This window comes from Rattus norvegicus, chromosome 3 (assembly GCF_021556685.1).
Source record: "Rattus norvegicus strain SHRSP/BbbUtx chromosome 3, alternate assembly SHRSP_T2T, whole genome shotgun sequence".
In the NCBI taxonomy this organism is placed as follows: domain Eukaryota; kingdom Metazoa; phylum Chordata; class Mammalia; order Rodentia; family Muridae; genus Rattus; species Rattus norvegicus.
Genome location: NC_141536.1, coordinates 57,938,584 through 57,951,861, shown reverse-complemented (window position 1 = coordinate 57,951,861; position 13,278 = coordinate 57,938,584). Strand labels below are relative to the sequence as shown.

The 13,278-nt window shown below is 37.0% G+C and overlaps 1 protein-coding gene and 1 pseudogene across 19 annotated transcripts in view; one reads left to right on the top strand and one right to left on the bottom strand.

Annotated features, from left to right (window-relative positions):
* The window catches only part of Atf2 (activating transcription factor 2), a 77,108-nt gene extending 64,246 nt beyond the window's left edge, over positions 1 to 12,862 (top strand). For 17 of the 19 annotated variants that reach the window (XM_087654632.1, XM_087654621.1, XM_087654627.1 and 14 more), the window contains 2 exons: positions 5,073 to 5,178; positions 10,309 to 12,862. In XM_087654632.1, the coding sequence (XP_087510758.1) occupies positions 5,073 to 5,178; positions 10,309 to 10,535 (333 nt within the window). In that variant the 3' untranslated portion in view covers positions 10,536 to 12,862. 19 annotated transcript variants of the gene reach the window in all.
* Rpl19-ps5 (ribosomal protein L19, pseudogene 5) lies at positions 7,512 to 8,095 on the bottom strand (annotated as a pseudogene).
* Positions 12,863 to 13,278: the final 416 nt, after the last annotated feature.

The following is a 13,278-nucleotide window of genomic DNA, read 5'->3' as shown; positions in this document are numbered from 1 at the left end:
TGCCTCTGCCTCCTGAATGCTGGGTTTAAAGGTGTGCACCACTACCTCTGGCTAGGAACATAGTTTTTACATTTCTCTCTACATGATCCTGCAAATACTTTAGGACATGATATATGCAGCACGTATGTGGACTCGGTGGTAAGCCATGGTTTCCTAAACTTTGTGAATTCTGACCTGAAGTATTACTAAGCTTTCAGCCCAGGCACAATGAAGAAATTTTATCTGTAACTGTTTATTTGTGTGGTACACAAATACTGTAATTACCTTGCTTGAACTTTATAAAGTTGTTATTTTAGGTTTATTAACCACAAAGTTGTTCAGTGGCAGTTTTTACATTCTTTCTTTGAATTACAGTTCTATTGTTCTTTCTTTTTTTTATTTTATCTTAAGTGACTAGTGCATATGAAAGGTGCCAGATTGACAAGCTTTGGAAACTGAAGGCTTCTAATTATCCACAGGACAGATACTGTTCGGCCAAGTGCCATAACAAATTATTTTATACTGCCCTGCTGATGTGCCTCAAATACATTTCTTAGGATCTCATGTGTTATAAAGATTTTAAGGCTCTCCATTTAGCTGTTTGGTAAGTGTCTTAGGGTTTCTATTCCTACACAAAACATCATGACTGAGAAGCAAGCTGGTGAGGAAAGGGTTTATCCAGCTTACACTTCCACATTGCTGTTCATCACCAAAGGAAGTCAGGACTGGAACTCAAGCAGGTCAGGAAGCAGGAACTGATGCAGAGGCCATGGAGGGATGCTGCTTACTGACTTGCTTCCTCTTGCTTGCTCAGCTTGCTCTCTTATAGAACCCAAGACCACCAGCCTAGGAATGGCACCACCCGCAATGGGCTGGGCCCGCCCCCCTTGGTCACTAGTTGAGAAAATGCCTTACAGCTGGGTCTCATGGAGGCGTTTCCTCAACTGAGGCTTCTTTCTCTGTGATAACTTCAGCTTGTGTCAAGTCAACACATAAAATCAGCCACTACAGTAAAATTTGCAATAAAAGTATCAGTACCAAATGTGTTTCTCTCCTTCCTTCCTTCTTTCTTTCCTTTATCGCTTTCATTCTTTCTTTGTTTTTGTCATTTTGCTTTTGATATTGTGAATATTCTTCAGTAGTATCTTTTGAACTAACAATTAACTAGAAATTAATGTTAATAAATTATAGTTGTATATTATAGGTCAAGTTTTGGCCTAGAAGTTAGGGCTGCAATATTCTACTACATTGCCTCCTTTATTATTTTGAAGTTTTAGCATAGGGAGCTAAATTGCCCAAACTTGCTTAAACTCAAGATCTTCTGGTCTCAGCTTTCCAAGTAGCTGGTGTTGTAAACATATGAATAGATCAATCTTTTGAATTATCCATTCCCTGTTTTAAGTGACTCTTCCTATATAAATACAACTTACAGTAAGAGGGACAACTTGCTTCTTAAACCTATGTTAAAGGTGCCACAAATAAAATTGTTTAAATTGTGTCCTGTATAACACTTACCCAAACTAAATTTTATAACAATAAAATTTTCCTATGTGAGACAGACAGACATCCTTAAAAGCCTTTGTTGCATTTTTTATATTGATTTGGTTATTTTAAGACAAACTGATTGCCTCTTAAAAAACTTATTTTAGCCACCTCTAACTTGTAATTTGAAAAAAGATTAATCATGACTTACTAAACAGCATAAACTCCAAATATATACTAGAATTTAGTAAGAAATATCATTATCCTGACAAATGAATTTACTAAAAAATAGTTTCTTAGAGTAGATTTCATTTCTCTTTTAAGTAAAAATGAAACATTATACATACACTGATGTACATGTAGACCATGAAAACTATTCTTTGCCAAACCTAATTAAAATATCAATCACTATTATTTACATTATCAGATACTCATGCTAAATGAATTAAATATATCTTTTTATTGTTCTTAAAACTTTTTAAAAGTTTTTTGAAATTATAATTTACATACGTATCTCTCCCCCTTTACTCCCTCCAAACTCAGAATATACTCCTTCCACTCTCCTTCAAATTCATGACCTTGTTTTTTGTTTCAACAAATTATTACTTCATACACACACACACACACACACACACACACACACACACACACATACTAAATATAACCTGTTGAGTCTATATAATGCTGTGTGCATGCTTTGAGACTGACTTTTTTGACACTAGACAACCAACTGGTATATTCTTCCCTGGGGGGCACCACCTGTCCCATTCCCAGTTTACCTCAGGTACCTGTAGTTCTCAGTGTGCGGTTGCAGCACTGTGGTCTCTCCAGTGTCCAGTTTGGCATGTTCATTGGTGTCATTCTTGTTCAGTCACATTTGGATAAAATCATGTTGTTGAGACTTTATGAATGAGAGAAGGGATTAGTAGGGTACAGGTGATCTGTCTGATCAGGGAAATAGAAAAGGGAGGGGCTCCTCAAGGAGAGGCAGAGAGGTTAATACAGAAGAAGGGGTGGAGACAAGTGGTCTGATAGGGGAAGTGGAAAGGTCAGTACAAAAAAAAGAGAAGTGGGGTTGGGGATTTAGCTCAGTGGTAGAGCGCTTGCCTGGCAAGCACAAGGCCCTGGGTTTGGTCCTCAGCTCCGAAAAAAAAAACAAACAAACAAACAAACAAAAACAAAAAAAAGAGAGAAATGGGTAAAATAACATGGATGTCTGAAAAAGCCACAAGGAATCATACTATTATGATTCAAAATACAACTTAAAAACTATAATATTCCATGTATGAATATACATAAAACTTTTTTCATCTGAATGGAAAAAGCCACCAGGAGTCATACTACTATTTTCAAAGTATAATTTGAAAATTGTAATAATCCATGTATGAATATACATACACTTTTAATGACCCTTTCTCATCTGGGCAGATGAAGATTTCTTCCAAGAGCCAAAGACCACCTAACAAAGCCTCCAATACCAGACATGTGATACTCTTTTTAGTTGTTGTCCAAGAGACTCACAAAACATAGTCTATTACTGTTGCCCTTGATAACCCCCAGAGGTAGAAGGTAAGTTTATATTGCTAAGTTACCATGCACTCTGGAAGTAGGGCTTAGGGGCTAGAGAGATGGATGAGTGGTTAAGAACACTGACTACTCTTACAGAGTAGTTCAGTTCCTGAGTTCAATTCCCAGCAACCATATAGTGGCTCACAACCATCTGTAATGGGATCTGATGCCCTCTTCTGGTGTGTTGGAAGACAGCTACAGAGTACATATAAAGATAGATAGATAGATAGATAGATAGATAGATAGATAGATAGATAGATAGATAGATAAGAACAAAAAAAAGAAAAAGAAGAAGAAGTAGGTCCCAGAGATCCCTCAGCTTGGACTGACTAAATGTCCCTTCCAGGAAGACTTGCTTTCCTATCAGAAGTTGCCATGCATCTTTCCAAAGGAGGGAGGTAACCAACAATCTTACCCAGCTGTGATACCTATGAAGCATAGCATGACACAATAACCCTGATGATGCAGTAGTGGCATGCATACTTTGGTAGTAACCAACAGCTCTCTCATTGGACTTAAGACTTAATACCCACTCAGACCAAGAGGTGCTGGAAACCTAGCTTGGAGCTAGTGAAGTCATAGTTGTTGGAAAGGAATCTACAACCACCTTTTTTTTTTTTAATGTGGTTTGTTGTTGTGCCTGAATTGAATATACTATGTGAGAGTGTTAGATCACTCTGGACTTGGGGTTATAGACAGTTGTGAGCTGCTATGGGGTTGCTGAGAATAGAGCCCTTGTCCTCTGAAAGAACAGCCAGTGCTCTTAACTACCAAGCCATCTCTCCAGCCCTTATCATCTATTCAGAAGTACAGTAGTCTAAGGATACTTTAACCTTTTACTGTTTAGGGATATGCTATCATAGTTCTGTGCTTTACTACAGTGTAGTTAGTATTGTTGGGCTGTAGAAAACTATTTGCACACACTTGATTTCTAGATTGCTTGACGTTTGCTCATGTTTTTGTTTTTAGGAGAGCCTAAAGACTAATCTGCTAGAAATATTTCACATTCGGCATTCTGGTTTAAGAGATAGAGGTTAGGTTTGGTGATGCACACTGAAATAATCCCAGCACTTGGGCCTAGGGCAGGAGGATTGCTACAGTTTAGAGGCAACCCTGGGACACACTGATACCCTGTCTCAGAAAGTGAGATGTTAGTGGCGTATGTGCTTGCAATTTTATGTATACCAGTTTATTAAATATTCTCATTTATTAATATGGGGTTGATGGATGAAACCTAGATTAGTTATAGTTAATGTAAATCTAAATGAGAAAAAAATATAGTAAATTTTTTAATGTTAGTAATTTATTAAGTCCATATTATTTATTAACTCATGAGTGTTGGTGATCACTAATTTCTAATTAATTTCTAATTAGGTAGATTTATTCAATTTGAAATTTTGGTGTGGAACTTTGTAAATTAATGCATCCTAAACAAAGGCTAAAATAGTCATTCTGTTGTAAGGAATAAAACAGGGCACCACTGGTATAACATTTAAATTTAGATGCATATATCACAGGCAACAAATGCATTTAACAATGCATGCTCTTTCATTGGTTCTGGTGCCTGGCATAGTGCTCAACAGTAGTACGTATAAAGATCCATAATTCCTGAATAAGTGTAATTTCTTTTTTCTAAAGTATAAACTTGCATAATTACATTTCCAGGATGAATTTTTTCATTTTTAAAAGGTGAATGGAATCAATGAAAATTCATTCTGATTGCTGATGTTTATAAGTTTTCAAATAATCAAAAGAACATATAATACATGTAGAGTGAAGCCCTTCAGTGAGTAATATAGTGCATATGCTTCCCATGGCAAACAGCCAGGCTACCCACTTATGGCGTTCGTGTGATTTTAGTTTTTTAAAAACTTATGTAAATGCTAAAACATAAACCATTGTATACTGATTAAATTTATTTAAACAGCATATGTCCCTTATTGTTCTGCCAAAGAGATCCAGTTCTCATACCTTACACCTTGCTTTCTTTAAATATGTTTCTGTCTAATGCTGGTAAGGCATATGAGTTGTTTCTTCTCCAGAGCGAAGTCACCCTGCTGAGAAATGAAGTGGCACAGCTGAAACAGCTTCTTCTGGCTCATAAAGATTGCCCTGTAACCGCCATGCAGAAGAAGTCTGGCTATCATAGTGAGTAATGTTCCATTACCTACAGCTGTAGGCTACATCAGTGACAGACGGCCAAAGTGAGGAGGAGAGCGACCAGAAAAACAGTGCAAGCTGCAGTTCTAGTACTTAAGATTAAGTATCAGAATTTCTGCAGGGTTATTATAGTCTGGGATAGGAAGAAAAGTTTTCCTACTTCTACCTTTTTCCCCTAGGTTAGCTAAACATTTTTAAGTACACTGTTTGCTGTCAGTGATTATTTACCATCACAGGATAACACTTTGTCTTGGATTAACAGAGCCAAACAGTTTTTCTTTTCCCGCCCCCATTTAGTACTAATGAGAATTTTTTAAATCAACTATCTTCATCCAACCATATACTATCTATTTCTAGTTTCATATCTTACTCCTTTTTAGATAATGTCAGCATTGGACAGTATTTGTGTGATTACGAGTTTTTATGTGGTACTGTCACAGTCATAAAAATGCTAAAACAGAACTATATTGAAATGATTTGCTTATAAATTCCCTTCTGAATGCTTTCCTCTCCTAAATTGAGATTCTTCTGTTTCCAGCTTTGTAGAGGTTAATTGTGCTTTTTCATTTCTCTGATGTCCTTCTTGACAGGATGCACAGTTTTGGAACCAGCTGTTACTCCTGAGTAAATGGCCAATTTTGTCCGCCTCACACAGGTTCCTAACAAGTAACAGAGCTGCGGATACATTCATAATACATAACCCGCAGCCTTTCTTTCATTTTTATGATTTAGTGATATTTCAGGATATTTGTAAATGTGAAGATTGTTTCAACCATATGTATCCACTTCATTTTAATTTGCCAATGTCAGTAATTCAAAAGAAGGAAACATTTTGTGTAGGATGCAAACAGTTCCTCAGGTACTCACAATAAAACTTAATGGACTACTTTACTTGTAGTCCATTGTAAGCAGTTTCATCAAAATGAGCAATATTTTTTAATTTAAACATAGACATAGCTACTCTCAATTGCCATATATATTTAGAATACTGATTTTTGTCTGTTTTGAGCATATAAGTCTCTATTATTGGATATCTAGTCATTTTGACAGGACAGTGAAACACAGTGGAGTAAATTGGAGCAATATGGAAATATGTTTAGGACTTGTATTAACAGTAATTGCTTAGGGATTAGGCCACTATGGTTCCCAGCTGACTTAGCTTAATTTCCTGTAGATGCTACTGAGTTCAACATTATGCATACATGATTTTCTTCAACAAGAAAGCTGTATTGGATTCTGATGCCTTAAAAGGAAATATATGATGATTTTGTAAAATTAGAAGAAAATTAACTCATTGTATCTAACTGAAAATCTACAGTTTTAAAATCTTTTTATTACTGATTGGATAATCCTAACTTTTAATTATGCAGGCAATATATGTAAACCAGTGATTAATTATTGTTTTATATACTTTTAAGCATACAGAAGTGTTAATGTATCTATTGTTGAATAGGTTAAAACCTACATTCACAAATTCTTAGTAAACTTCTCTTGTGAAAATGCAAGAAATAGAAATTTTTTGTTTGGAAGGTAGTTGCATTTGGTTTTCTCCTTCCTGTTTTTTGAAAACAGGGTGTCTTTCCTTGTTATTTGTACTCAAACATTAGAGAAGAAGAAGGGTTGAATTCTCAAACATCGGAGCTTTAAGCTCAAAGTGCTTCTCTTGAGCGCAGCATGTGTTCTCTAATGTTTTGATTATTCTGGTCATTTTCTCCCCTCAGCTACAAGAACTAGACATATGTGCAGATATAACTCATTGCAAAGTTATTTTATGTGCTTCAATTGTAATTACCTAATTTATAACTGATAGTTCTTTGTACTGCCTTCTGTTAGTCTAGATAAGCACTCTTGCAGTGTTTCATTTTGAGTCATTCTCTCCTATGTATTTTTATATTGTCTTATACTACCAGTCAGCCTTCTTGTCTGATGTTTTTCGAGAACCTAACATTCAGACAAAGGTTAGTTTGTTGTTTTTCTGAAGAATAGTAGCAAAATAAATAACAGCTTTTTAGTATTCTCTTGATTTGAACTGTCGTTGACAGTGTTTTCTTCAAATATGACATTGACATAAGGATGTTACAATACTCATTGTTGCTTAAAATATTTTTCTGGGGGTTGGGGATTTAGTTCAGTGTAGAGCGCTTGCCTAGCAAGCGCAAGGCCCTGGGTTCGGTCCCCAGCCCCGAAAAAAGAAAAAAAATATTTTTCTGATTGTATTCATTTTAGATTTTTCCCCCCAACGGACAAAGTCTTGTTTTATTTTAATAACTGATCCATGTGAGACCATAGCCAGGCCACTATGTACAGACATGAGGGAAACTTCATTTATTGGTCTCTTCCTCCTTGGACAGAGTCTTGAAGATCTCTTCCTTCTTGGCCTGGAGGCGCTCCTCCTTCCTTGGTCTTAGACCTTCGAGCCTCAGCCTGGTCAGCCCATAGCTTCTTGTAGTCCTTGTCTGCCTTCAGTTTGTGGATCTGCTCCATGAGAATCTGCTTGTTTTTTAATACATTCCCTTTGACCTTCAGGTACAGGCTGTGATACACATGGCAGTCAGTCTTCTTAGATTCCCGGTATCTCCTGAGAAGCTAGTGCAGGATCCTCATCCTTCTCATCCAGGTCAACTTCTCAGGCATCCAAGCATTGGCAGTACCCTTCCTCTTCCTTATGCCCATATGCCTGCCCATCTGTCTGGCCAAGGTGTTTTCCCAACAGCGGAGCCTAGGAATGAAGAGTCACAGGTTTCCAGATGATTAGCCCATCTTTGATCAGCTTCCTGATCTGCTGACAGGAGTTGGCGCTGGCGATTTCATTGGTCTGATTGGGATCCAACCAGACTTTTTTTTTTTTTTTACCACAGCAGAGGACACTAGAGGCAAGCGTCTTCTGTAGCCTGAACATACTCATGGCTGCAGACATAGCAGGGAAAGGCCAATTTAGATTTCTGATTGAAATTTTATTATAATTGTAGTTTGAGGTCAGATTTGATTCAGGGAAACATGTTTACACTTATAGCACATTATGGAAAAGATAGAATTTCACCTCACTAATATATTTTAAAACTGGTTTCAAAAATACATGGATGTGAGGCTGATGTATAAACTCTGTAAGAACTACCATATTTCAAAAAATTCTTAAAATGAGGGATTTTATTTATACTCGTTATAATTGCCAAGTATTTTTTTCCCTCCACAAGATACCCACTGTCCATCCTCTACATAAGAAATCATGGAGTAATCAGTAAGTATCTGGCCATCAGTAACTAGACTGACTACCCTCACATTACTAGAAAGCCTGCATACTTTCTAAATACTTAGCTAAAACTTATTTTTAGTGCCAGGTAAACAAGTCACATAGAAAAGAAAACATTCAAGTTGAACATGTCATTACACACCTGTAATCCCAGCACCTAGGAGGCTGAGGCAAGATGAGTGGCCATGAGTTTTAGACCATCCTGTGCTACACAGTAAGACCCTGTTTCAAAACCTAAAAGAAGGAAGAGAAATAAGAGTATCTAGTAAATGGTATTTAATTTTGAGTGGCAGCAAACAAAACTAAGCTGTATCATTTAGGGATTATATACCACTTTGGTAAATGCAAACACATGAGGGTCAGAATAAAGAAATGTCCAAAGAGTAACTGCATGTGAAGAAGGAAAAAAGTATCATTGACAGTGTCTTCAGTGGATTTGAACGCTGGGCCCACACTGTGTATGTTATCATGATGCCTAGAACTTGAAGATTTAGAAAATATTTATCTCTGTTGAGCATCAGTTTTTTTACCAAATAAAATTCTAATCTACTAAAATAAAGATAAGAGTTTTTTTTTGTTCAGGTCTAAATATTGTAGATTTGTTTCCATAAATACTGAAGATCTCTTCAGTTTCAATATCTGAAGTTTCGTATGAATATATATTTGAATAGCTCTAACAGCTGGTGACATTTAGTCTTTGAATATTACTTATTCTCATGTGAATGCATCATTAGATTCAGGTGTCATAATCATGACTGCAGTAGATGGAAATTCAGGCAGAAAAAAATACAGTTATGGTAAATGCAGAGGGAATAATTAAAATATAATTTGTATATAAGATTCATTTTGTTTAAGACAAAATGGTTATAAATGGTTTTTTATAGGGCTGGGGATTTAGCTCAGTGGTAGAGCGCTTACCTAGGAAGCGCAAGGCCCTGGGTTCGGTCCCCAGCTCCAAAAAAAAAGAACCAAAAAATAAATAAATAAATAAATGGGGGGCTGGGGATTTAGCTCAGTGGTAGAGCGCTTACCTAGGAAGCGCAAGGCCCTGGGTTCGGTCCCCAGCTCCGAAAAAAATAAATAAATAAATAAATAAATAAATAAATAAATGGTTTTTTATATTTTAACAAGAGTGACAGGTAGGCAAATAGACTGACTAGCTTTGTTAAATGTGTAGCCTAGTGCATTTTTTCTTTTTTCTTTTTTTTCGGAGCTGGGGACCAAACCCAGGGTCTTGCACTTGCTAGGCAAGCGCTCTACCACTGAGCTAAATCCCCAACCCCTGCCTAGTGCATTCTTGAGTAATTCTCTGTAAGCAGCTATATTCCAAAGGCCTACCTCATTTTCTTGCTGTATTAAGACCAGGTCTTGTTCTTGAGCTTACACTGGCCTAGAACTGTACATACCAGGTTGTCACCAGATTTGCAGTCTTTCTGTCTCTTCTCTGGGTAGTCCTGAGATTGTGGATGTGCACTGCCACCTCTTCCTGCCTCTTTTCTGTTGGTTTGTGTGTTTGTTTATTGGCAGGGTCTCATTATATTGCCCAGATTGGCCTTGCACTTAGAGATCTGCCTGTTTCTGCCTCTTGGAGTGCTGGGAAAAAGGCTTGTACTTGGCTCTGCCTGATTTTCTTTGACCCTATTTAGCAAGTATGCACACCCTGATGATCCCATGGTGTGTAGTTGTGACTTCATTTGGCCTGTCTCAGACACAGTTGGCTACTTCCTAACTAGAGCTACTATTCAGTTTATTTCATTTGTACAGCTTGTCCCGAGTAACCACTGCTGTAAAACACCTTTCAGCTTTGTGTGTGGATTCACCTCAGTAATGCTTTTTGGTCAACTTGTATTTTTCTTTTTACCACTCAGCTGCTGATAAAGATGACAGCTCAGAAGACCTTTCCGTGCCAAGCAGCCCACATACAGAAGCGATCCAGCACAGCTCTGTCAGTACGTCCAATGGAGTCAGTTCAACATCAAAAACAGAAGCTGGAGCCACTTCAGTCCTCACCCAGATGGCAGACCAGAGCACCGAGCCTGCACTTTCACAGATTGTCATGGCTCCTTCCTCCCAGGCACAGCCCTCAGGAAGTTGATTAAAACCTGCAGTGCAACAGGTTTAGATACTGATTAGTGACTTCAAAGGGAAATCAAGGAAAGACCAGTTTGCATTTATGCGAAATCTGTGGTTGTAATTTTTTTTTTTACTTGAAGTTAAATTTGTCTCTAGAGTTGGTATAGCAGCAGTTGGTGATCAGACTGAATATGTTTTTAGTCTCTGGAAGACTGATTTTGCTTTTTTTTATACATATTGTTAAGATTTATTAATTTTCTTGTGCTCAATGTGTAAATTGTATAATTCATTGTGGTTTATTTCACTTTGATTTAGTGGTATTTTAATAAATGGGGGTGTTACTGAATCACTCTTCCCACTTCCATTTCTTTGCCCACCCCTTCACCCTGAGCTGTGATGGTAGTCTTGTTATCATTTATACCAAAGTTCTGCAGAATCCCTACTGTCTTTGTAATATGAACAAAGTTGTAAGGCACTAGGGAAGAGAAAGACAGAAAGTTCCTTTTAGTCTTTTTGCCTTTTATTTTGCACATTATGCAAAAGGAAGAATATTAGAAACACTTTTTTTTAAGTGAGTGAAAGTATGGTAAGACATTTAGTGCTTTGAGCACATTCTTAGACTAATCAAGGTCATTCATCGCCCTGCAATGTTTTTAAGATTAAGTAAACAAAAATTTTGGAATCTTGAGCATTTCAAAAATGACTTGATTTTTTAAGTCTTAAATTCAGTATTTTAAACCTGTGTTCTTGAGGCTGAAAACTATGAAATTATATAATGTATGATACAGGGTTATCAGACTAGTAATTTTTTAAATTCGCTCTTGTCATTTGGGATTTGTTTTGTCTGGGATTTTGTTGTTGTGTGTGATTTTTGTTTTGTTTTGCAGATTTCAGGTAACGAAGTGAGGAGCTTATGCATAATGAAGTGTGATGTGATTGCCAGAAAAGCCTAAAATTATGACTTAGAAATGTTAAGACTGTTTCCCCCACTGTCATACTTGTACTTGCGAGCTAACTTGTACTTATTCTTGTGAAAGCACTGTCATCTTTTAGTAGCCAATTTTGATAATGTTTCTCGTGGAAAAAAATCAGTATCTATCTTTAGAACAATGTAATTATAATGTGGGAATGTGAGTGAGAGAATGAGTGTGTGTGTGTGTATGTGTGTGTGTGTGAGCATCTTCCACTAGTTTATGCCAGCGATATTGCTTGAATGTTTAACGATGCCTTCAGTGTGATGCTGGCAATAGATGACTGCAGTTTCAGATGCCATTACTGTGCAGGCTTGGATAACTAACATTCCATGATGTAGCTTGTTCTGATGAGATGATTGTAGTTACACTTTGCTCATTATCCAGTCATCTGTGGAATACTGAGTTTTCTAATGTGCCATTATCTATTTTTATTCTGCAGTTATGTTAAAAATACAGTACAATATTTTAAATAGACTAAATTGTTAAACATAAAAATAAAAAAAAGTAGTAGATGTGTGTAAGAAAACTTTGTAAAATAGTTATGAGTCCTACCCAGTAGCAACTTCTGGCGTTCAAGCAGGATTCCATTCTGTAAATACCTGTATGTGTTTATAATAAGTTGTGTAGTCTGTCCTGCATCCATACTGCATTATTGCTATGGTGTTGGTGTCATCTCTTAAAGAGATCGACATTTCCAAAGCCTGTATGGAATGCCCTTGAGAGGGGAATACCCATCCCACATGCCTAAGTTCCAAACTGGGAAACATGCAAATCATCTAAATGACATTTCAGGACTTTTAAGTATGAAGGTAATAGGAATTTTGTTACTGGGCTTATTAAAAATGAGAGCATTTTGGTTGCCAATCCTATTTGTATCTATTACTTCACCTGATCCCATATTTAATCAGTTTTAATCACAATTTTGTCATACTTATGCTAAGGAGTTGATCTCAAAGGCACAAACATGAATTCTCCATGCAAGCTTTTTTTGTAGTTGGTCAAAGCCTCCACGTCTCACCCTCTGCACCCTCTCGACATTTTTCTTTCATCTTGCGATTTGTGCAAGCTTCGGTTCTTTGGTAACAGATTCTTGCAACTGTAAAGTAGAAGTACATAGATGTGAGAAGTCATGTTAATGACTTTACCACGGCTGACAGAGCTCTCGTTGTAAATCAGTCTGTACTCAGCAAATAAAAATCATTATTAGTTGTATAAACACACAAAAAAATTCCATTTTGAACTCCAGGATGTCACACTACTTCTGTACTTAGCATTTGAGTCCTTATATTTGCAATGTTACACAAACTGTACTATTTTCTTTTATGTACAGTTTGCATGACTAAACCATCAGAGAATAAATTCTATCTTTAAATTATGTTTATAATTTGCTTGTTTTTATCTCTTTCACAAAGGAATACCTGATGCTTTTTTCCCACTTAAGGGCATTTGATTTCCTGAGAAGAGCATGCGATTCTGTCCCTTTCTGTACATTCCTCTCCCTTGGAACACCCTTTAACCACCAACAGGCATTGCTTCTATCCTTTCTTTAGGTTCCACTGAATGCAGTAAGTGACTTTTCCATTTTATGTGGTCCATCTGGGACGCCACCCAGACTTTAACCGTGAGATCCACCACTACCCTAGAAAATATCTTAACCCATGTCCACCCACCACTGAATTAACCTCCCCTCATCTGCCCTTCTTCCACAGCCTTTCATCAGTTGGTGACCGTTCTTTCAGCTACTTAGGCCAAGACAACTATGTCACCATCGATTCGTCATTCTCACAGCCT